Here is a 26,441-nt window from a genome sequence, read left to right on the forward strand (position 1 = left end):
GCGACGCACGGATGCACGCCAAGACCGTAGGATCCTACGCAGTGCCGTAGGGGACCGCACCGCCACTTGCCAGCAAATTAGGGACACTGTTGCTCCTGGGGTATCAGCGAGGACCATTCGCAACCGTCTCCATGAAGCTGGGCTACGGTCCCGCACACCGTTAGGCCGTCTTCCGCTCACGCCCCAACATCGTGCAGCCCGCCTCCAGTGGTGTCGCGAATGGAGGGACGAATGGAGACGTGTCGTCTTCAGCGATGAGAGTCGCTTCTGCCTTGGTGCCAATGATGGTCGTATGCGTGTTTGGCGCCGTGCAGGTGAGCGCCACAATCAGGACTGCATACGACCGAGGCACACAGGGCCAACCCCCGGCATCATGGTGTGGGGAGCGATCTCCTACACTAGCCGTACACCACTGGTGATCGTTGAGGGGACACTGAATAGTGCACGGTACATCCAAACCGTCATCGAACCCATCGTTCTACCATTCCTAGACCGGCAAGGGAACTTGCTGTTCCAACAGGACAATGCACGTCCGCATGTATCCCGTGCCACCCAACGTGCTCTAGAAGGTGTAAGTCAACTACCCTGGCCAGCAAGATCTCCGGATCTGTCCCCATTGAGCATGTTTGGGACTGGATGAAGCGTCGTCTCACGCGGTCTGCACGTCCAGCTCGAACGCTGGTCCAACTGAGGCGCCAGGTGGAAATGGCATGGCAAGCCGTTCCACAGGACTACATCCAGCATCTCTACGATCGTCTCCATGGGAGAATAGCAGCCTGCATTGCTGCGAAAGGTGGATATACACTGTACTAGTGCCGACATTGTGCATGCTCTGTTGCCTGTGTCTATGTGCCTGTGGTTCTGTCAGTGTGATCATGTGATGTATCTGACCCCAGGAATGTGTCAATAAAGTTTCCCCTTCCTGGGACAATGAATTCACGGTGTTCTTATTTCAATTTCCAGGAGTGTAATTTAAATTGATGAAATATGATGTTATCAGCGGATAAATACGATACTGCAATGTCGGTGTGAAGGAGAGCGACAGAATGCTCCTTCAGAGATGTCAGTCACCGACTTTCAATTAAAATGTCCTCTCCTGGACATTAAAATGGTTCAAATGGCTCTGAGCACTATGGGACTTAACTTCTAAGGTCATCAGTCCCCTAAAACTTAGAACTACTTAAACCTAACTAACCTAAGGACATCACACACATCCATGCCCGAGGCAGGATTCGAACATGCGACCGTAGCGGTAGCGCGGTTCCAGACTGTAGCTCCTAGAACCGCTCGGCCACCCCGGCCGACTGGACGGGAATAACATAATGTGTGTACGAGTACAGGTTTTGGTGCAGTAAAGACGCCATATGAAAATTTGGGCGTGGCCGTGAGCGCTGCACTGATAGCCAAAGCGCTTAAGCCGACCGCTCGCGTAAAGCGGGAAATTCGGGTTCGAGTCCCGGTGCAGCACAAATTTTCACTGCCATCATTTCCTAATACAGCTCATGGTTGTTCGATTTCGCATCTGCGAATACACTATTGGCCATTAAAATTGCTACACCAAGAAGATGACGTGCTACAGACGCGAAATTTAACCGACAAGAAGAAGATGTTGTGATATGCAAATGATTTGCTTTTCAGAGCATACACACAAGGTTGGCGCCGATGGCGACACCTACAACGTGCTGACATGAGGAAAGTTTCCAACCAATTTTTCATACACAAACAGCAGTTGGCCGGCGTTGCCTGGTGAAACGTTGTTGTGATGCCTCGTGTAAGGAGGAGAAATGCGTACCATCACGTTTTCGACTTTGATAAAGGTCGGATTGTAGCCTATCGCGATTGCGGTTTATCGTATCGCGAAATTGCTGCTTGCGTTGGTCGAGATCCAATGACTGTTAGCAGAATATGGAATCTGTGGGTTCAGGAGGGTAATACGGAACGCCGTGCTGGATCCCAACGGCCTCGTATCACTAGCAGTCGAGATGACAGGCATCTTATCCGCATGGTTGTAACGGATCGTGCAGCCACGTCTCGATCCCTGAGTCACAGATGGGGACGTTTGCAAGACAACAACAGCTCGCAGACCATGGCTGCGGTTATCCTTAACGCTGCATCACAGACAGGAGCGCCTGCGATGGTGTACTCAACGACGAAACTGGGTGCACGAATGGCAAAACGTCATTTTTTCGGATGAATCCAGGTTCTGTTTACAGCATCATGATGGTCGCATCCGTGTTTGGCGACATCGCGGTGAACGCACATTGGAAGCGTGTATTCGTCACCGCCATCCTGGCGTTATCACCTGGCGTGATGGTATGGGGTGCCATTGGTTACACGTCTCGGTCACCTCTTGTTCGCACTGACGGCACTGTGAACAGTGGACGTTACATTTTAGATGTGTTACGACCCGTGGCTCTACCCTTCATTCGATCTCTGCGAAACCCTACATTTCAGCAGGATAATGCACGACCACATATTGCAGGTCCTGTATGGGCCTTTCTGGATACAGAAAATGTTCGACAGCTGCCCTGGCCAGCACATTCTCCAGATCTCTCACCTATTGAAAATGTCTGGTCAATTGTGGCCTAGCAACTGGCTCATCACAATACGCCAGTCACTACTCTTGATGAACTGTGGTATCGTGTTGAAGCTGCATGGGGAGCTGTACCTGTACACTCCATCCGAGCTCTGTTTGACTCAATGCCCAGGTGTATGAAGGCCGTTATTACGGCCAGAGGTGGTTGTTCTGGGTACTGATTTCTCAGGATCTATGCACCCAAATTGCGTGAAAATGTAATGACATGTCAGTTCTAGTATAATATATTTGTCCAATGAATATCCATCTGCATTTCTTCTTGGTGTAGTAATTTTAATGGACAGTAGTGTACATTTCATGTTTTTCATAACGGCTGTCGTCACTGCAGTGCCTGTTCTCTCGGATATGCATGCATGTCCGAAGAAACATTGCATCGTTCTTAAGAACACAGACACTGCAATATAGTAATTTAAATTCGCCCATATGATTGTTACGTCATGTTTAATGTAGGAATATTTTACACCTACGAAAACCATCATTCTAAACACGCAGTAGTAATCAGTTCATTGATTGGTTTTAATGTACCAGTGCTTTGCTGGGCGTGGTCTTGATGGTAATGATACGCTGTTAATCAGCTGCTCGTGACAGTTATTTGAGGGAGGTAAGGGGAGAGAGGTTACGGCTTAACACAACATCTGAATTCACGGCATGCCGTGGCCGTATTCATGAGCATAAGCGTAATGAGACACACATACAACCCTAAGACTTGAAAGAAAAACGATGTTGTCAGAATTTTCGTTTTCCTGTAAACTCCTTCTGGTCCGGTAGGACAAAAATCACTTAAACATCACTGCTAAACTCTCACAACTAATTTTTATTTCAAATGCTTAAAAACCTTTTAGAAGTGCCTTCGTTCGACGTATCCAGCAACTACGAAAACAGAAGCTCGTTAACGAGTGACGTGTAAATGAATAGCCAGCAGATGGAGAAGAGGCAAGCGCTGCAGAAGCACCTCAAAGAAACAACGACGGTGGACCCTCGAGCGACAGTAAACAGAGCAGAGAAACAATACGGGAACTTAAATAAAACGCTTCAAGAACGTAACACCTGCCACTTCATTGTAACACGAACAAGAGCTCAGTGCCACACAGCTTGAAGTACGTGCGAACAATGCAGCTATTGTGCCTGCAGTAAACAGACCTGCACGTGCTGGGATGCCTCATGGCATGAGTGTTTTGTTGATGGTGCCATTTCGTTTCCTCTTAGTATAAATTGGACTACCCATCACATACTGCCATAATGTCTATCCATTCTCATCAATTAATTTTCAGTGCAAATTACAGCACAGGATTGTTATGGAATAATCATAAGCAAATTAAAGCCTCATTAAAATGCTTGGCTTTCTACCTTCCATGGTCTCTTGGATTACCCTGTCCTGTTGTTAACTGCGATACGTAGGGGCCAGTTGTTCCGCTACTGGGAACATGAAAGTGTATCATTTGTCTGGAATGATTTTCAAAACGAGTGTCTCTCATACAATGTATCATTAAGATATAACACCAAGGAGGGGGCCTCTTTTTAATTCAGATGCACAACTCGGTTCGTGAATGTGATATAGATATGAGAACTCACTCACAGAGTTTTGTACATCCCGCTAAATGCTCTGTTACCGCGTTCCCTCTCTCCTGATTGAATCATAAACGAGTAATTAGTCTATATTCCACGTCGGTTGCAAAGAAGAAATAGAAACAGCCTAGAGCTGAAAAGAATTTGAATAAATCAGACTAGTATAGACGGAAATATAAAATGACGAATGCATTCGCATTGCGTACTACCACCCTCAGATCAATGTGTAATTGTATTTACATACAAGTGCATTAGATAATAAGTAAAGAAGTCAAAATGGCTAGCGAGTAACATTTCCCTGATGAAATGCGATTTTGCAAACAGTAAAATGACAGGCTGATTTTGGAAGATGACTGAATGTCCTTTTTCTATAGTTTATAAGAATATGATGATAAAATGCCTCTCGGAGCGGCAGTATCAGCTGACCAAATGTATAGTTGGACAATGACAATTGATCTGAGTGAAAGCTCAAATAAACAAGTGCGACACATGGAAATAAGCTGTTAAAGACATTGTGTGGCCATCTTTTACTGTCGGTTCACAAACGCCTTCATGAAGCTGATCTTGTACACTTAAAAACCACAGGTAAGTGTTATTGCACTGTCAGAAGATACTCTTTACAGGAATCAGAAATATGTAAATCCGACAAACTAGTAATAGCATTTAATCATATCCATGGACTATCCTTTACGTTCTCTATACATTTCTTCTCCATTACGATTGTAGTATTTGCTGATCAGCCCAGATCATAATTCAGATTGTTTCTGTGTACGGCTTCCATCGTCATGATCTCTTCGGGTATCAGCAGCATCGTTTCTAGAAGAAGCACGAAACTAGTTTGTGAAGCATCACCCTTATATGACGCGCAACCAGAGTTATGCTACCGGGTATGCGTCACACTTCCACCAAACGATATTGTTAATGTTTGAAAATGGACGATAGTGCGAGAAACTGTCATTAATGTCAACTATAATTTTGACTGATTTGATCGATAAAACCATTATCATAATAATAAAAGCAATACAGTAATTGTCTCTCTGCTTTCGCGGTACGTTTAGTTTGAGTTACTCTAGTTGCGCGTTGATCAAGAGACAAAAAGTACTATGACACTAACCACTTCATATCACTTCACTATGTACTCCTCATTTGTATTTGAATGTGTTCCCACGTGCTACCAACACTGAAAAGAAATGTGGTGATATGCAGATGATGCGTACATGAATGAGGGCTGAAATCGTCATAAGTTTCCAAGCAAGCGGAACACGCACTCGGAGGAACACAAAATCCCTACGAGTTATAGAGCGCATGCGAGATTCTGTCACCAGGTGGCTGGTTTTATTCCTATTCCACGAACCCTACAAGAGCTGTAAAGTGTCTTCGAAAGACAATGTGTGGCAACGTAGCTGTTTGAGCACCTACTAATAGCATGTAGCGCCGTCCTGCCTGCATTGCATTTGGTGTGTAACTTACCAAAATCTTCAGCGGCTCGGTTCAGACTGTTTTAATGCCGCCTGATTTCTTGCTTTATTAGCCTATTTTGTACCAATAATCTTCGTTTAGCTAAAAATAAGTCAAGCATACTAACATTTTTACAAGAGTGTAATTCTTATTAATGTAACATCAAGTTATGTGATTTCGTTCTACTTATTTCTAATGTTTCTCGGTGCTATCGATAAAAATATTTACAAGAGTAACAGCAAAACAGTTGTCGATGGTGATATCTTCGTTTTTCATTTGTAGCTAGTTACGTAATGTAATATAATTATCTGAAAGAGAAAGCATAAATAAAGAAACTAATTCATCTACACTCCTGGAAATTGAAATAAGAACACCGTGAATTCATTGTCCCAGGAAGGGGAAACTTTATTGACACATTCCTGGGGTCAGATACATCACATGATCACACTGACAGAACCACAGGCACATAGACACAGGCAACAGAGATGCACAATGTCGGCACTAGTACAGTGTATATCCACCTTTCGCAGCAATGCAGGCTGCTATTCTCCCATGGAGACGATCGTAGAGATGCTGGATGTAGTCCTGTGGAACGGCTTGCCATGCCATTTCCACCTGGCGCCTCAGTTGGACCAGCGTTCGTGCTGGACGTGCAGACCGCGTGAGACGACGCTTCATCCAGTCCCAAACATGCTCAATGGGGGACAGATCCGGAGATCTTGCTGGCCAGGGTAGTTGACTTACACCTTCTAGAGCACGTTGGGTGGCACGGGATACATGCGGACGTGCATTGTCCTGTTGGAACAGCAAGTTCCCTTGCCGGTCTAGGAATGGTAGAACGATGGGTTCAATGACGGTTTGGATGTACCGTGCACTATTCAGTGTCCCCTCGACGATCACCAGTGGTGTACGGCCAGTGTAGGAGATCGCTCCCCACACCATGATGCCGGGTGTTGGCCCTGTGTGCCTCGGTCGTATGCAGTCCTGATTGTGGCGCTCACCTGCACGGCGCCAAACACGCATACGACCATCATTGGCACCAAGGCAGAAGCGACTCTCATCGCTGAAGACGACACGTCTCCATTCGTCCCTCCATTCACGCCTGTCGCGACACCACTGGAGGCGCGCTGCACGATGTTGGGGCGTGAGCGGAAGACGGCCTAACGGTGTGCGGGACCGTAGCCCAGCTTTATGGAGACGGTTGCGAATGGTCCTCGCCGATACCCCAGGAGCAACAGTGTCCCTAATTTGCTGGCAAGTGGCGGTGCGGTCCCCTACGGCACTGCGTAGGATCCTACGGTCTTGGCGTGCATCCGTGCGTCGCTGCGGTCCGGTCCCAGGTCGACGGGCACGTGCACCTTCCGCCGACCACTGGCGACAACATCGATGTACTGTGGAGACCTCACGCCCCACGTGTTGAGCAATTCGGCGGTACGTCCACCCGGCCTCCCGCATGCCCACTATACGCCCTCGCTCAAAGTCCGTCAACTGCACATACGGTTCACGTCCACGCTGTCGCGGCATGCTACCAGTGTTAAAGTCTGCGATGGAGCTCCGTATGCCACGGCAAACTGGCTGACACTGACGGCGGCGTTGCACAAATGCTGCGCAGCTAGCGCCATTCGACGGCCAACACCGCGGTTCCTGGTGTGTCCGCTGTGCCGTGCGTGTGATCATTGCTTGTACAGCCCTCTCGCAGTGTCCGGAGCAAGTATGGTGGGTCTGACACACCGGTGTCAATGTGTTCTTTTTTCCATTTCCAGGAGTGTATTTCCACTCCGACAATTTGTCCGTATTTCAATAGCTTTTCCTCAGTAACTTGGATTGCCTCGTTAATATGGACGTTAGTATAGCAGCTTGTAATGTCAGGCCGATGCAGAAAATCCATTATGTGCTGTTAATTCCATGTTTTTTTATTTGATCTAGTAACGCAATGCAGGAGTAGGTTTAATAATGAATAAAAAATAGGAGTGCGGGTAAGCTACTACAAACAGCATAGTGCACGCATTATTGTGGCCAAGATAGACACGAAGCCCACGCCTACTACAGTAGTACAAGTTTATATGCCAACTAGCTCTGCAGATGACGAAGAAATTGATGAAATGTATGAGGAGATAAAAGAAATTATTCAAATAGTGAAGGGAGACGAAAATTTAATAGTCATGGGTGACTGGAATTCAAGCGTAGGAAAAGGGAGAGAAGGAAACATAGTAGGTGAATATGGATTGGGGCTAAGAAATGAAAGAGGAAGCCATCTGGTAGAATTTTGCGCAGAGCATAATATAATCATAGCTAACACTTGGTTTAAGAATCATAAAGAAGGTTGTATACATGGAAGAACCCTGGAGATACTAAAAGGTATCAGATAGATTTTATAATGGTAAGACAGAGATTTAGGAACCAGGTTTTAAATTGTAAGACATTTCCAGGGGCAGATGTGGACTCTGATCACAATCTATTGGCTATGAACTGTAGATTAAAACTGAAGAAACTGCAAAAAGGTGGAAATTTAAGGAGATGGGACCTGGATAAACTGAAAGAACCAGAGGTTGTACAGAGTTTCAGGGAGAGCATAAGGGAAAAGTTGACAGGAATGGGGGAAAGAAATACAGTAGAAGAAGAATGGGTAGCTTTGAGGGATGAAGTAGTGAAGGCAGCAGAGGAACAAGTAGGTAAAAAGACGAGAGCTAGTAGAAATCCCTGGGTACCAAAAGATATATTGAATTTAATTGATGAAAGGAGAAAATATAAAAGTGCAGTAGATGAACCAGGCAAAAAGGAATACAAACGTCTCAAAAATGAGATCGACAGGAAGTGCAAAATGGCTAAGCAGGGATGGCTAGAGGACAAATGTAAGGATGTAGAGGCTTATCTCACTAGGGGTAATATAGATACTGCATATAGGAAAATTAAAGAGACCTTTGGAGAAAAGAGAACCACTTGCATGAATATCAAGAGCTCAGATGGAAACCCAGTTCTAAGCAAAGAAGGGAAAGCAGAAAGATGGAAGGAGTATATAGAGGGTCGATACAGGGGCGATGTTCTTGAGGACAATATTATGGAAATGGAAGAGGAGGTAGATGAAGATGAAATGGGAGATATGATACTGCGTGAAGAGTTTGACCGAGCACTGAAGGACCTAAGTCGAAACAAGGCCCCGGGAGTAGACAACATTCCATTAGAACTACTGAACTACTGACAGCCAGTCCTGACAAAACTCTACCATCTGGTGAGCAAGATGTATGAGACAGGCGAAATACCCTCAGACTTCAAGAAGAATATAATAATTCCAATCCCAAAGAAAGCAGGTGTTGACAGATGTGAAAATTACCGAACTATCAGTTTAATAAGTCACAGCTGCAAAATACCAACGCGAATTCTTTACAGACGCATGGAAAAACTGATAGAAGCCGACCTCGGGGAAGATCAGTTTGGATTCCGTAGAAATGTTGGAACACGTGAGGCAATACTGACCCTAAGACTTATCTTAGAAGAAAGATTAAGGGAAGGCAACCCTACGTTTCTAGCATCTGTAGACTTAGAGAAAGCTTTTGACAATGTTGATTGGAATACTCTCTTTCAAATTCTGAAGGTGGCAAGGGTAAAATACAGGGAGCGAAAGGCTATTTACAATTTGTACAGAAAGCAGATTGCAGTTATAAGAGTCGAGGGGTATGAAAGGAAAGTAGTGGTTGGGAAGGGAGTGAGACAGTTTTGTAGCCTGTCCCCAGAGTCATTCAATCTGTATATTGAGCAAGCAATAAATGAAACAAAAGAAAAGTTTGGAGTTGGAATTAAAATCCATGGAGAAGAAATAAAAACTTTGAGGTTCGCCGATGACATTGTAATTCTGTCAGAGTCAGCAAAGGACTTGGAAGAGCAGTTAAACGGAATGGACAGTGTCATGAAAGGAGGGTATAAGATGAACATCAACAAAAGCAAAACAAGGATAATGGAATGTAGTCTAATTAAGACGGGTGATGCTGAGGGAATTAGATTAGGAAATGAGACACTTAAAGTAGTAAAGGAGTTTTGCTATTTGGGGAGCAAAATAACTAATGATGGTCGAAGTAGAGAGGACATAAAATGTAGACTGGCAATGGCGAGGAAAGCGTTTCTGAAGAAGAAAAATTTGTTAACATCGAGTGTAGATTTATGTGTCAGGAAGTCTTTTCTTAAAGTATTTGTATGGAGTGTAGCCATGTATGGAAGTGAAACATGGACGATAAATAGTTTAGACAAGAAGAGAATAGAAGCTTTCGAAATGTGGTGCTACAGAAGAATGCTGAAGATGAGATGGGTAGATCACATAACTAATGAGGAGGTATTGAATAGAATTGGGGAGAAGAGGAGCTTGTGGCACAACTTGACTAGAAGAAGGGATCGGTTGGTAGGACATGTTCTGAGACATCGAGGGATCACCAATTTAGTATTGGAGGGCAGCATGGAGGGTAAAAATCTTAGAGGGAGACCAAGAGATGAATAGACTAAGTAGATTCAGAAGGATGTAGGCTGCAGTAGGTACTGGGAGATGAAGAAGCTTGCACAGGATAGAGTAGCATGGAGGGGTGCATCAAACCAGTCTCAGGACTGAAGACCACAACAACAACAACAAGTAACGCAATCGAATTTTTATCTTTATGTTGTATACTTCATTTTGACACATTAGTATAATAACGTTCTTTCAACATACGGAAGTTATGTAGCAGTGATTATACACTGGCATGCGAAACTTTAGGAAAGAAGTAACTCGCGTATGATGTGTACTGCCAAGTAGCATACCTCGATGGAACTTGGGCTACATGTAAAAAGAACTGCTACAATATAGTACAGAAGTTAATTGAAAGAAATACTCAATGAGATGACCCGAAATTACACTTTTATTCAAAGACAAGAATTACACTGTAACCACCGCCATTCATGATGGTCCCCTGGGCCTTACAAAAGATGGGACGTAGTTCTTAATTGGGTGTGCAATCATCACGAACGGCGATGCATCTTTTGTCAAGGTGCTCGTACGCTGACCACAAGGTTGGTAAGCAATTCTTGTGGTAGGATGCTGGGTAGTCGTTGGTGGATGTGAACCTGCTACACTACAGGAATGATTATAATTAAAGTTAAACTTTCAAGACGCTGTAGAAATAACAACATTGGTCAGAATGACGTGAAACTGCAACGGAATATTATCGGATAAGGGGGAAAACGCATAGCAGAAGAAAAAGAATAATGTGAAAACTGATCAATAGGTGACGCTGTATGTTTCAGACTATGTAAATGAAAACACCTGTCATGCGCACGACCCAAAGAAGTTGGTATAAACACGCCGGATACACGGCATTTCTTCCTTTCGCGTCTGCGACGTTCGCCATGACTGTCTTAATCCATGATCGCGCTCTGTTTGTAAAGCTGTATTATAAGAATGATGACTGTGCGCACGTCGGTCTGCAGAAGTCCCGGACACTGGACGGTTTGAAAAAAGATATTGGTCCGATGACTGCGTGGGTCTGGAAAGAAGGATTCGGAAATTCGAAAAGACGGGTTCTTTTGGTGTGCAACCTGGTAGAAGCAGGAAACGAATTAATTAGACGTCAGTGGAAGCAGTGGCCACAGCAATGCAGGAGGAAACGAATGGTGGTCTGCAAACGTGTAGTGCACGGAGAATTGCCCGAACATTGGACTTACCTGTGAGCATGATGCGTAAAATCATACCAGTTATCTTTCTTTGCCAATTATTCAAAATTACCCATGTGCACGAGTTGCTTCCTGTTGACCTGACAGCAAGAGAGACCTTTGCTTTAGAATTTATTGCTCGCATGAAAGTGGACAATGATTGGCCGTGGAAGATTTTGTTGACAGACGAAGCCCACTTCCATCTAACACGATATATCAATACACAGAATTGTCGAATATGGGCAACGGAAAATCCACACGCAAATCAACCAGTACCACTTCATCCTGAAAAGGTCACTGTGGCACGGATTTACGGCATCATTTATCATAGGGCCATATTTTTTTCGAAGAGACAGGTGATTCCGGTCATGTTACCTGTATCGTTATTGCTAATCGCTGTGAGTGTCTTTCGCGCAACCACGTCGTTCCAGCTCACAAACAGCGTGGATGTCTGGGTGGGATCATTTTTTTGTGCAAGATGGCGCATCTCCGCACGTTGCAAATCTCACATTAAGCAGCTGCTGAAGCGCCATTTCGGAAATGCTAGAATTATCAGTCGCCATTTCCCTACAGCCTGACCGAATCGATCACCTGATCTTAATTCGTGTGACCTATCTGAAAGATGTTGCGTTCAGTGTCCCGTTTGCAAACTGAGCTGCATTGAAGGCATGCATTGCGCAACACATTCTGAACATGACCCCGGAAACACTTCGATCAGTTGTGGAACATGCTGTTACTCGATTTCAACTTGTTGCAGAAAACGGTGGACAGCATATTAAACATGTTTTGCGCCAGGGACACGGAAATTAACAGTCCGATTTGATTTTGATTGACGTTTTTTTTGCGGTTTTTGGCCTCAGGACAATTGAAAACCGATTTTTTCCATTCGATTTGATATGACCTTGCCATAGTGGATGGGCTTACGTAACTAACAGTACGTGGTGCATTCAAGTTCTAAGGCCTCCGATTTTTTTTCTCCGGACTGGAAACAGATAGAAACATGCGCATTGTTTTAAAATGAGGCCGCGTTCATTGTCAATACGTCCCAGAGATGGCAGCACCGTACGGCAGATGGAATTTTACCGCCAGCGGCGAGAATGAGAACTGTTTTAAATACTTAAAATGGCGACTTTTCCTTACTTGAACAGCGTGCAGTCATTCGTTTTCTGAATTTGCGTGGTGTGAAACCAATTGAAATTCATCGACAGTCAGCTCAGTGGAAGCACACAGATTCACTGCCACCAAAAAAATATCGGGTAACCGCCAGTGCTGAAAAAATGATGTGCTGATGGAGTTATTGATGTGTCGAAAGTGCGTTAGTGGGTGCGACAGTTTAATGAAGGCAGAACATCGTGTCACAACAAACCGAAACAACCTTGGGCTCGCACAAGCCGGTCTGACGACATGATCGAGAAAGTGGAGAGAATTGTTTTGGGGGATCGCCGAATGACTGTTGAACAGATCGCCTCCAGAGTTGGCATTTCTGTGGGTTCTGTGCACACAATCCTGCATGACGACCTGAAAATGCGAAAAGTGTCATCCAGGTGGGTGCCACGAATGCTGACGGACGACCACACGGCTGCCCGTGTGCCATGTTTCCAAGCAATGTTTACGCGCAACGACAGCATGAATGGGACTTTCTTTTCGTCGGTTGTGACAATGGATGAGACGTGGATGTCATTTTTCAATCCAGAAACAAAGCACCAGTCAGCTCAATGGAAGCACACAGATTCACTGCCACCAAAAAAATTTCGGGTAACCGCCAGTGCTGAAAAAATGATGGTGTCCATGTTCTGGGACAGCGAGGGCGTAATCCTTACCCATTGCGTTCCAAAGGGCACTACGGTAACAGGTGCATCCTACGAAAATGTTTTGAAGAACAAATTCCTTCCTGCACTGCAACAAAAACGTCTGGGAAGGGCTGTGCGTGTGCTGTTTCACCAAGACAACACACCCGCACATCGAGCTAACGTTACGCAACAGTTTCTTCGTGATAACAACTTTGAAGTGATTCCTCATGCTCCCTACTCACCTGACCTGGCTCCTAGTGACTTGACTTTTTCCAACAATGAAAGACACTCTCTGTGGCCACACATTCACCAGCCGTGCTCCTATTGTCTCAGCGATTTTCCAGTGGTCAAAACAGACTCCTAAAGAAGCCTTCGCCGCTGCCATGGAATCATGGCGTCAGCGTTGTGAAAAATGTGTACGTCTGCAGGGCGATTACGTCGAGAAGTAACGCCAGTTTCATCGATTTCGGGTGAGTAGTTAATTAGAAAAAAAATCGGAGGCCTTAGAACTTGAATGCACCTCGTATCACACCTGTACATCCATGCACACTGAATAGTACAGGTTGTTTAACATCAAACATACACCTTAGGCATTGTTGCATGATTCATTTGGTTGGTTGGTTTAAAGCAGGGGGGGGGGGGGGGGGAGGGTCCAAACTGCGAGGTTTTTGGTCCCTTGTTCCCGGTACCATAATTACACAAGCGAAAGAAGAAAAGAAAGACATGTACTGCACAATAACAGGAGAATGGAAGAACCAGAAGAACGACAGAAGGACAACCAACACTATTAAGGACAAAACAGGAAAAGAAAACCACAGAGAGAAGCAAGAAACATGTAGAAGGTATAAAAACAAGAGAGCAGATGACTGTGGCTGGCCGACCACGAGAATAAAAAGTAAAAGCCACTTTGCGACACATTAAGACATCCAGCCTAAAACATTAGAGTGGGGAACACAAAGGGACAAAGTACATGCACGAAAACGTATATAGAATGATAAAATCCACCGTTACGTAGAAAACGTAAAACTAAATTAGCCGATGAGGCGTTGTCAGCTAAAATTAATGGCAATGAGTCCGGTAATTGAAGAGTCCGTCGCAAGCCAGTCACAAGGACAGCTCACCAAGATATGGGCCACTGTCAGCCGGGCACCGCACCGACACTGAGGTGGGTCATCAGGGCGCAGCAGGTAGCCGTGTGTCACCCAAGCATGGCCAATACGGAGCCGACAGAGAACCATAGAGTCCCTGCGAGAGGCCTGCGTGGAGGTCTTCCACACAATTGTAGTCTCATTAATGGCGCGCAGTTTGTTGTGCTTACTGAGTTTATGCCATTCCGTCTCCCAAAGCCGCAAGATCTTGCGGCATAGTACTGAACGCAAGTCAGTTGCAGAGAAACCGATCTCCATAAGCGGTTTCCACAGTAGCCTGTGTGGCCAGCCTGTCGGCAAGTTCGTTGCCTGGGATTACGACGTGACCTGGGGTAAAGACAAATACCACTGAACGACTGGACCATTCCAGGGCATAGATGGACTCCTGAATGGTCACTGCCAAAGGATGACGAGGGCAGCACTGGTCGATATCTTGTAGACTGCTCAAGGAGTCAGTATACAAACGAAACTCCCCAGGGCATGAACGGATGTGCTCAAGGGCACGAGATATAGTCACCAGCTCGGCAGCATAAACACTACAGCCATCGGACAAGGAATGCTGTTCAATATGTCCTCCATGGGCATACGCGGAACCGTGGCCTCAGGACATGTCAAGAATCGAGAGGAAGTGCCAGCAGAGTGCCGCAGGGTTAACTACGTGCTTAGGGCCGTGGCCTAAGTGTACACCATGGAGGTGTACGTCAATGGACTTCAAGTATAACTGGTGAAGGCAAGGACTCCAGTTCGGAAAGAAGGGATCGGACACGAACAGCAATTAGAAGTCCTGACCTGGTCCGCCGATGCGGGAGATGAACCGCCGTGTGTGGGAAAAGGAGACGGTGATTCGGATGCGCAGGAGAACTACGAACGTGTGCAATGTAACTGGCCAGCAGTTGTGCAGGCACCGGCTTCCACAAGGACGCTGGTCACCGGACTCGTCCTAAAAGCTCCTGTCGCTTGGTGAGCGCCACAGTGGTGCACTGGGTCGAGTAAACGCAACGCTGAGGGCGCCGCTGAACCATAAACCAGACTCCCATAGTCTAGGCCGGACTAAACAAGGGCTCTATAGAGCTGCAGCAGCATAGAGCGATCTGCACCCCAGTTGGTGTTGCTCAGGCAGCGGAGGGCATTGACGTGCTACCAGCACTTCCGCTTGAGCTGACGAAGGTGAGGAAGCCAATTCAATGGGGCGTCGAAAACTAGTCCTAAGAGCCGTGCATCGTCATTAAGGTAAAGTTCCGGTGCCAGATGAACGGAACGACGCCGACAGAAGTGCATAACACACGACTTTGTGGCGAAAACTGGAAACTGTGGGGTAGAGCCCATGGCTGCGCCTTGTGGATGGCTCCCTGTAGGCGACGCTCAGCAACACCAGTACTGGTGGAGCAGTACTAAATGCAGAAGTCGTCTGCATACAGAGGAGACGGACGGCCCTATAGCTGCTGCTAAACCATTAATGGCCAATAAAAATAGAGATACACTCAATACAGAGCCCTGCAGGATTCCATTCTTCTGGATATGGGGGGAACTATGGGAGGCACAAACTTCGGACACGGAAAGTGCGAAGCGACAAGAAATTTTGGGTAAAAATTGGGAGCGAGCCTCAGACACCCCACTCATATAATGTGGCAAGGATATGATGTCACCAGATCGTGTCATACGCTTTTCGTAAATCAAAAAAAGACGGCAACCAGGTGTTGGCGTCTGGAAAAGGCTGTTCGGATGGCAGACTCGAGGGACACAAGATTATCAGTGGTAGAGAGAACCTGACGGAAGCCGCCCTGACATGGAGCCAGTAGGGCACGTGACTCCAGGACCCAACCCAACCACCGACACACCATACATTCCAGCAACTTTCAAAAAACGTTGGTGAGGCTGATAGACCGATAGCTATCCACATCAAGTGCGTTTTTACCGGGTTTGAGCACCGGAATGATGGTGCTCTCCCGCCATTGTGACGGAAAGACGCCATCGCACCAGATCCAGTTGAAGATGAAGAGGAGATGTCGCTTTTAGTCAGATGAGAAACGTTTAATCATCTGACTGTGGATCCAGTCTGGCCCAGGAGCAGCGTCGGGGCATTGTGCAAGGGCACTGAGGAGCTCCCACTCTGTAAATGGGGCATTATAGGATTCATTGTGGCTTGTAGTGAAAGAGAGGACTTTCCCTTCCAGCTACTGTTTGAGAGTGCGAAAGGCTGAGGAGTAATTCTCCATCACAGAGGCTTGAGCGTAGTGCTCAGCAAAGTGATCGGCAATCGCGACTGCGTCGGTAGATAACACTCCATTCATATTAACACCGGCAACACCTGTTGGGTTCTGATACCCGAAAACACGTTTGATCCTTGCCCAGATTTGGGAAAGTGACGTATGCCACCCAATGATCGAGACGTATCTGTCCCAATACTCCTGCTACCGTCGTTTGATAAGTTGGCGAACACGGACACGGAGCCGTTTAAAGGCTATGAGGTGCTCCTAGGAAGGGTGCCGCTTATTCCACTGCAGAGCTCGCCGACTCTCTTTAATTGGTTTAGCAACTTCCGGCGACCACCAAGGGACTGCCTTTCACTGGAGGCACCCTAAAGGGCGAGGGATCGCGTTTTGTGATGCAGAAAGGATTGTTATAGTCACCTTCTCAACCATCACATCGATGTTTCCGTGTGGGGGAGATTCAACGATGACAGCAGAGCTGAAAGATTCCCAGTCCGCCTTGTTCAAAGCCCATCTGAGCAGGCGTCCGTGGGCCTGACGCAGGGGGAGTCACAGGAAGATGGGGAAATGGTCACTACCACGCAGGTCGTCATGTGCTCTCCAGTGGATAGATGGGAGAAGTCCTAGGCTGCTAACAGATAAATGAATGGCCAAGTAACTACCATGAGCCACACTGAAATGTGTGGCGGCCCCAGCATTCAAGAGACTGAGGCTGACCTGAGACAGTAAAGTTTCGACATCTCTGTCTCGCCCAGTAAGCACTGTGCCACCCCACAAGGGGTTATGGGCGTTAAAATATCCCAAAAATAGGAAAGGTTTAGGGAGTTGATCAATCAGTGCAGCTAATACATTCAGGGGTACTGCACCATCTGGAGGAAGATATACATTGCAGACAGTTATTTCTTGTGTCGTTCTTATTCTGACAGCCATAGCTTCACGATGGGTTTGAAGGGACACAGTTCCACTAAAGACTGAGTTTAGGACATAAACGCAAACTCTACCTGACACTCGATTATAGTCACTACAGTTCCTATAATATCTCTTATTGCTGCTGAGGGCAGGGGTCCACATTGCCGGGAACCAGGTTTCCTGGAGGGCAATGCAGATAGCAGGTGTAAAGCTTAACAGTTGCTGTAGCTCAGCCAGGTGCTGGAAAAAACCGCCGCAATTCCTCTGGAGGATGTCATCGTGAGACTGGGACAGCATGGAACATTCAATGAGGCAGTTTACCCCTCAGGGTCATCTGCTGCCACCGACGTATTGCCTGAGCAGTCTATATCCATTTTGTCTGAGCGTCTGGCGAGATCTAGGTTCTCAGCGGACGCCAGAACCTCCATCTAATCTGCAGACAAAGAGCTTGTAGGTAGTGGTGGTGTGGGTCCCACATCAATTCTCTTGGTCTTGGGGATCTTCTTTCTGGATTTCTCTCGTTGATCCTTGGGTTTCTCTGGTTGGGAGGGCTTCAGTGATTCAGTCTTTGGGGCTGAGAATGATCGTGAAGCCGTACAACCAGCTGCTTTTGGGCTCTTCAGCCACTGGCAGGTGTCATCTTTCCCACTAGCAGAAACCTGGAAAGTGAGTGACCTAAAGGACCCCTTCCTAGCGAGCGGAGCTCAAGAAGACTTACGCTTCTCTGGCGCAGAAGCGGGAACTGATATCCCTCGTGGTTGGGGGAGGAATGTGTTACTCCCAAAGTAGGTGGTGCAGGAGCAACAGGGAGGGAAGTGCCCCCTACCATCAAGGGACAGGTGTAGTCTTCTGGCTCTGAGAGGTGACTGGGTTTGGCAGAGCTGATGGGGCTAGAGCTGTTGTAGCGGCGGCGTAAGATTTTGACATATGTACAGGGTGTAGGTGTACGAATTTCCTCTTAGCCTCAGTGTAGGTCAGTCAGTCCAGGGTCTTGTACTCCGTGATTTTCCTTTCTTTCTGGAGAATCCTGCAATCAGGCGAGCAAGGCGAGTGGTACTCTCCTCAATTGACACAGATGGGAGGCGGGGCACATGGAGTATTGGGATGTGATGGGCGTCCGCAATCTCAACATGTGACGGTGGAAGTACAGCGGGAAGGCATATGGCTGAACTTCCAGCGTTTAAAGCACCACATTGGAGGAGGGATATAGTGCTTTACATCACAGCGGTAGACCATCACCTTGATCTTCTTGGGTAATGCATCACCCACAAAGTCCAAGATGAAGGCACCAGTGGCAACCTGATTATCCCTTGGACCCCGGTGGACATGCCGAACGAAATATACACCTCGCCACTCGCCACTGTAAATTGGCGCGCAGCTCATCATAGGACTAAAAAAGAAGGTCCCTGTGGAATTTAATACCCTGGATCATATTTAAGCTCTTATGAGGCATGATGGTAACGGAAACATCCCCCAACTTGTCACAATCGAGTAATGCATGTGACTGGGCAGAGGACACCGTTTTGATCAAGACTGACCCAAATCTCATTTTGGACAAGCCCTCCACCTCCCCAAACGTGTCCTCTAAATGCTCAACAGAAAACTGAGGCTTTATCGCCATGAAAGATTCTCCAGCAGCTCTCGGACATACAAGGTACCGGGACGAATAAGAGCTGCTGCCATCCTTAGCCTAACGTTCCACCCATGGTGTGGTCAGGGAGGGGAACAATTTGGGGTTGTACTTCTGTGCATTGCATTGAGCCCGTGGACGCTTAGACTGCTAGTGTTTGGCCACCAGAAAGAGATGATGTACTACGCTTCATTGCGTGCCATCTGCCCTGATGCCACCCATTCTGACCAGGGCCTTCCCCACGGGCACCACCCATCCAGCAGGATGGCCATTGCCGAAAGTTCCGATGCCCCACGGTGACGGGCATCTACTGCTCTGCATACGTGGCGAGTTAACAGCGCAGACATCAGCAGAGCGATTCCTGTGTGGTCAGGGGGCTACAACCAACAGGGTAAATGGCTGCCCCACCACAATGTACTGGCTTCTGTGCTAGATATCAGGTACAACCTAGCAAACAAGTCCATTATCATCGTCAGCGTAGAAAACGACACTGCAGAGTTGATGGAAAATTCGCACCCAGGAGAGTGACCTCGCCCAACAGTTGGAGAATGAGCAGAAGTGCAGATCCTTGGATCCATGTCGATGAAGGATGTGATAGGTCATAGCCATGATGGACACGATGCACCGTGTAAGGCGCCCTTCCCCAGTTGGCTCGCTCTCCGGGAAAATTTTGAAAAATGGAGGTCAAACCCTACAGGGAACCATCACATAAAGGCCGAAAAGTGTGAGACTCCTTTTATTCTCCTCTTACGACAGGCAGGAATACCTCAGGCCTATTCTAACCTCTGGACCCGCAGGGGGTATGATTCATTTGTCATTTGTAGTCGACCACTATTAAGTTATGAAGCTTGCAGCACCATCTATTGCTACATTTTGTAACTATTTATCTTCCTTCTGCCATACGTTTTCTTCGTTTTCCGATAACATTCTGTTGCAATTTGACGTCATTCTGACCAGTGGTGTTATTTCTACAGCGGTTTGAAAGTTTAACTTTAATTATAATCTCCCTGTACATCTCCCCTATGTATCCAAACCGTGCTCAATGAGGTTTAAGTAGGGGAAACAGGCAAGCCAATCCATTCGCCGTGTCTCCTCTCGTTCCATGAGACGCTCCACCTGAGCTGTTCGATGCAGTCACATAGAGTCATCCATAGACGCACATGAGAAAGGAATACCGTGTAACGATAATTTTGACCAGCTGGTGCACAGTGTCCAAAGATTTGGAGTTCAATACGACCATGCAACATTATGTCTCGCAACACCATGAAAGTTGGAGCACCAAAGAGATAAAGTCTGACATTGCGTGTTCCCACCTTTTGCCATATGAAGTTACGTCAAGCACTGTCAAACATGATCATTTTGGAGGTCCATGTTTGATGCTGTTCGGAGGCATAATGTTGCATGGTCGTACTGCCTTCGAAATCTTTGAACGTGGTATTCTCGTCGATCAATATTATTGTGACACTGTACTCCCTCCCCACGTCCGTCTTTTGACGGGTGCATTCCACCCTGACTTCATTTTTCTGTATGACAGTGCGCGACCATATTGAAAAGCGCCAGTGGAGCTTTTGGAGCGAGAGGGTCGACGGCGAAAGGATTGACCTGCCCGTTCCCCTGACTTAAATCCCTTTGAACACGTGTGAGGTGCGTTTGAGAGACAGACTGTAGCGCGTTCACATGCACCAACGACCATGGGGCAGTTGTCAAACGCTCTGGCGGCGGAGTGGAGAGCCTTACCGCTAGAATTCCTTACTAAACTTGTGATGAACATGGGGGCAGGTTTCAGACAAAGCATTGCTGTCCTTGGCAACCACACAACCTATTAAGAACCGTGTCCCACCTCTTTTAGTGTCCACGGGACCACGTGAATGGTATGATAATTAAATCAATACCTGAAGCTGTCGACAGGCGTTGATATACATCAACGGGGACCGTTTGAAATGTGTGCCCCGACCGGGAATCGAACCCGGGATCTCCAGCTTACATGGCAGACGCTCTATCCATCTGAGCCACCGAGGGCACAGAGGATAGAGCGACTGCAGGGACGTACCCTTGCACGCTCCCCGTGAGACCGACATTCCCAACTTAATGTCGACATACTACATACGTAGTGCCCCTGCCCATTACACTCATTACTCGTGGCAGGCAATCTTACCAAGTCCCGTAAGAGTACGGGAAATGCGTGTGCATTCGCACAGAAGAAGAAGGTCAATGGCCTTACCTATATGAAAATGGTATCTGTTCTTTCTGACATGTCCGAAAGAACAGATACCATCTTCATGCACATGAATGATGGTGACTTCAGGTTAATTATTGCTATTTCTCTTCGTCTCGTTGCGTATTTCTTTCAGTTACCTTCTGTACTACACTGTAGCGGTTCCTTCCATATACGGTTTAAGTTTCATCAGTCTATGTTACTTGGCAGTGACACATGGTGCGAGAGTTACTTTTGTCCTGAAGTCTTGAACACCAGTGTACAAGGCAGTAGAATGTATCGTGTCAAGTTGTATACTCTGAGTACCGTTATTAATTTAATTTATGAGGACCAAAGTACGTTGCAAGATTTCTGCAGTGCTTTGTGATAGTTTGCTTACTTATTTATTTCTTCATGAGAGTGTAACTGAAAGTATCTGTGTCAATTAGGCTGTTAAGTTAAAACCACTGCATGAGACATGACATACTAACAATGTCAATAACTCAAACATCCTAGTCAGAGCCTCTGCAACTGGAATCGTATCGTAATTTTGACAAATATATTGTACCGTGTCCATAAATGGGATTGTAAGAGAAATTTTCAAACCCTCTCTACCAACAACACAAAACGAAGAGCCTTGTAGAGTTCAGTCGAGAAAAAGTCCATGAATTAACAGCAGAGTTAAAAGTTTGGAAACCATGTAAAACCTGTGTCAATGAATAACTGCATAAAGATTTCTACCCATTCGAGCTCTGCCTGCCAAAATTGTCATAACACGTGGTGGCGGTCTTCTTCTGTGCACCTGTTACAGTGATCATTCAGTTTTTTTGAAAACTGATAGGCTGCTGTAACGCTTGGTAACTGCTCACGCTGTTACCGTAACGCATAACTAGATGCTTTGTTTCGTTCCAGTTCCGACGGCGGTCATCCTGGGAGGCCCGGACATCTACGTGAATAAGGGCAGCACTATCAACCTCACGTGCACCATCAGGAACCCCCCGGAGCCGCCTGCCTACATCTTCTGGTACCACCACGACAAGGTGCTCACATCTCTTATTCTGCATTCCAGTTATATCACTTATTTCTTGTGCACCAGGTCATCATTATCCACGCCTTATTATGTAGTAAAGCTTTGTTTAAAGCGAGAGACGTTTCAGACCTTGAAAAACTTTGTTTATTTCCCTTCCCCCTTCACACTAAATATCCATCAAATAAGCCCATCAATTTCTGTAGGTTCAGAACCACATCAGAAGGGGCGTGGCGCCAGTGAAGGCAGACATGATCAAGTGAGGCCTCGCAGATGGGTACGACAAATGAGATTGTGGTGAATATCTGGGTATGGAGCATCTGACCTGTCCTAACAGTCTCCGAAAATGTACCCTCGATGAATTACAGCAGGGAGGTATGGAAGCATTGGATTTCACCAAATTTCTGGGAAGAACTTTGATTTTCAGACACGGAAAAGTAATGTAAATGCAGATTCAGAATATATAAAATATTAAGAAACGAAATGTCAGCCTAACTAGTACTGTAGGAGTCCGTGGCCTATTTTCCACTGATCAACATCCTATTAGAGACGTTAATAGTTTTTCTATTCCAAAAACTTATATTTCACGTTGAAGCCGGGCATGCACCGTTGTCAAAATTGTGGCACATGCAAACTACTGCCAAATCCCAGAAGCTGGCTGTCTCTTACCGAGTTACATCGTTATGCCTCACGACCTGAATTTCCCCTGAGGGGTCAGGTGAGGCTCTGTGGAGACTGAAAAGTAGAACAGAGGTTGTGATACAATGAACTTGTAAGGTGCACCTGTAAAACTCAATCTATGAAAGCTTTGCCCGAGAAAGTTTCATGTCCCTACCTTCCAAACACCGTATTTCTGATCTGTTAGAAAGCTTCAGTTATCTGTTGTTCGCTAATGTAATACGCACCATCTTGGTGAATGACATATACACTTACAAGCCAAAACATTAGGAAGAATGGCCACTGTGAGACTCAATGGTGCCTGGTGGCGTTGCGGGCTCCTGACGCGGGATGGAAAGTATATTCACTGATCAGCCAGAACATTAGGGATACCTACCTAACAACCGGTATGTCAATCTTTGGCACGGATAACAGCGGCGACGCGTCGTGCCACGACGCAATGAGAACTTGGCGGCTCGCTGGAGGTGAGCCGACACCATGTTTGCCCACCCACACGTCATCTAATTCTCGTAAATTCCGGGTAGGGGGGCGATGATCTCTGACGCCACGTGTTCGATCGGGTTCAGATCTCGCGAGGTGGGAGGCCAGAACATCAATTCAAACTCGTCACCGTGTTCCTCAGACCACTCCATCACACTCCTGGCCTTGTAACATAGCACATTATCTTGTTGGAAAAAAAACACTATCGTCGGGAAACATGATCGTCATCAAGGGGTGTAAGTGGTCTGCGACCGGTTTACGATACTCCTTGGCCGTCATGCACGAGCTCCGCTGGACCAACTGATGCCCACATGATTGTTTCCCAGATCATAATGGACCCGCCACCAGCTTGTCTCGGTCCCGCAGTTCAGGTGTCAAGGAGCTAGTCTACTGGAAGAGGACGGATTAGCGTCCTCCCATCGGCATGATGAAGAATGTATCGGGATTCATCAGACATGCAACGCTCCGCCACTGCGCCAACGTCCAGTGCCGGTGCCCATTTTAGTCGTTGTTGCGAATGTCGTGGTGTTGACATTGGCACATGCATGGGTCGTCCGTGCCCATAGTTGTGTTCCGTGCACTGTGTGTTCAGGCATACTTTTACTCTGCCCAATATTAATGTCTGATGTTAGCCCCGCAACAGTTCGCCGTGTGTCCTGTTATACCAATCTGTCGAACCTATGACGTCCGACATCTGTAGTGAGGGATGGCCGCCCAGCCCCGCAACCTCTGGACGTGGTTACACCTTTGTGTTTCCGACCACGCCGTTCAGCGCCCTTGGGACATTGCGGCAAACGATCTCTACGTACTTCCGTAGTTATCCAGCGACGTCGTTAGTTACGATTGCAATGGTACGGAATCATCGAGACTGGACTGTAAATCAATGGAAGCGTCAGACTTGGTCGAATGATCACGTGTCTTGTTATACCATGTCGATGAGCGTGTCCGGATTCGCCGTCATCCAGTCGAATGGTTGCTGGGTTGCTAGAAGTATAATTTGCGCCACTGACGCACGTTGGTGGGGGACAGCATATTCATATATGGATAATCCGCAGCTCGTGGTCGTGAGGTAGCGTTCTCGCTTCCCACGCCCGGGTTCCCGGGTTCGATTCCCGACGGGGTCAGGGATTTTCTCTGCCTCGTGATGACTGGGTGTTGTGTGCTGTCCTTAGGTTAGTTAGGTTTAAGTACTTCTAAGTTCTAGGGGACTGATGACCATAGATGTTAAGTCCCATAGTGCTCAGAGCCATATATGGATATCCACATGGGCTTACACGAGACCTGTGGTAATAATCTAAGGCACCATCGCAGCCGTGCACTACATGAACATTATTGCGAACCGGCTACAGCCCTACATTCCCAATGTCTTACGCGACTACGATGGCGTCTTCCAACAGGGTAATTGTCATTGTTCCAAGGCAAGAATTGTGCTACAGTTGGTTGTAGTGCATGACACTGAACTCACATTGATGTCTTGGCCACTAAATTCACCTGATATGAACCGCTGGGATACATATGGGAAGGCATCGGGTGCCAGCTTCGTGGCCACAAACTACCGAATCTTAAATGAAGGGAACTGTATGGCCTGTGCATAGACATCCGGTGCCACATACCTCCGTAAACGTAAACAACAACTTATCGAATACATGCCACGGAGAATCTCTGCCGTATGGCATCCCAAAGGTGGACCAACACGTTATTAAGCATGTGTTCATAATGTTTTGACTCATTAGCATCTGTTTCTTATTGAATTTTTAACGGTACGTACGCATCTCAGAAACTGCGGCACTATCGTTAATCACATTAGTAAGATTCCTAGACCGTTATACAAATTTAATTAATTACGGTCCACTTCGCTGTATTTCAATTCGATGACTGAAACTAATGTCCCCCAGTTTCTACTGAATGTTTTTTCTGTGGCCTCTTATTTCCAGCATGCTGTTAACTGCGTCGTCTATTGAGCTTTTGGGCCAAACACCATACCGAAGTCGACTAAGGTTGAAGAGTCTCCTGTGTGACTGTAGTCGATTACACAGGAGCCTGTCCTGTACCTTATGGAAAGTGTTTAAGAGGCGGATGGGCCTGTAACTGTTTGGGCCTGTTATATCCCGATCCTCCGATTTTTTTTTATGATTACAACGTTCGAAGTTTTCAAAAAAAAAAAAAAATGTTCAAATGTGTGTGAAATCTTATGGGACTTAACTGCTAAAGTCATCAGTCCCTAAGCTTACACACTACTTAACCTAAAGTATCCTAAGGACAAACACACATACCCATGCCCGAGGGAGGACTCTAACCTCCGCCGGGACGAGCCGCACAGTCCGTGACTGCAGCGCCCTAGACCGCTCGACTAATACCGCGCGGCGATGTTTTCCATATGGCAGGAATCTTACCTTGCAGCAATGCATCGTTCAGTAACTCTGTTAGAAAAAGGGAGATCACTGCAATTGTATTTTCTAGTGTTTCTAAATGTGTGCCGTTTGGATCGGGAGTCTTCTTACTTTTGAACTGTTTAAGTGCTAACGCTACCTCTTGTTGGGCAAACGGCACAGCAACGTGGCCATTTGTGTATTATCTATATTTCTTCGTAAGTCTGTGTAATGTTCCTGTCATTCTTCTTTGCGTCATCAGGAAGAAGCTTGTTCAGGAGGTACTCTGCTGAATATTAGCAGCGCTCTGCGCCTAAGAGTTGACAGCACGGTCGGATTCATTACCTTACACACTCCTGGAAATTGAAATAAGAACACCGTGAATTCATTGTCCCAGGAAGGGGAAACTTTATTGACACATTCCTGGGGTCAGATACATCACATGATCACACTGACAGAACCACAGGCACATAAACACAGGCAACAGAGCATGCACAATGTCGGCACTAGTACAGTGTATATCCACCTTTCGCAGCAATGCAGGTTGCTATTCTTCCATGGAGACGATCGTAGAGATGCTGGATGTAGTCCTGTGGAACGGCTTGCCATGCCATTTCCACCTGGCGCCTCAGTTGGACCAGCGTTCGTGCTGGACGTGCAGACCGCGTGAGACGACGCTTCATCCAGTCCCAAACATGCTCAATGGGGGACAGATC

At 46.7% G+C, this 26,441-nt stretch overlaps 1 protein-coding gene and 1 non-coding gene across 3 annotated transcripts in view; one reads left to right on the forward strand and one right to left on the reverse strand.

The window, feature by feature from the left end:
- The window catches only part of LOC126183598 (protein turtle homolog B-like), a 454,143-nt gene that overhangs the window by 292,904 nt on the left and 134,798 nt on the right, over nt 1-26,441 (forward strand). For both annotated transcript variants that reach the window (XM_049925703.1, XM_049925704.1), the window contains one exon: nt 22,084-22,211. In XM_049925703.1, the coding sequence (XP_049781660.1) occupies nt 22,084-22,211 (128 nt within the window). The remainder of the gene's footprint in view (nt 1-22,083; nt 22,212-26,441) is intronic.
- Nucleotides 20,923-20,997, reverse strand: Trnat-ugu (transfer RNA threonine (anticodon UGU)). Its single transcript has one exon. It is a non-coding gene; the product is annotated as a tRNA-Thr (tRNA).

Source organism: Schistocerca cancellata, chromosome 4 (genome assembly GCF_023864275.1).
Source record: "Schistocerca cancellata isolate TAMUIC-IGC-003103 chromosome 4, iqSchCanc2.1, whole genome shotgun sequence".
NCBI lineage: Eukaryota > Metazoa > Arthropoda > Insecta > Orthoptera > Acrididae > Schistocerca > Schistocerca cancellata.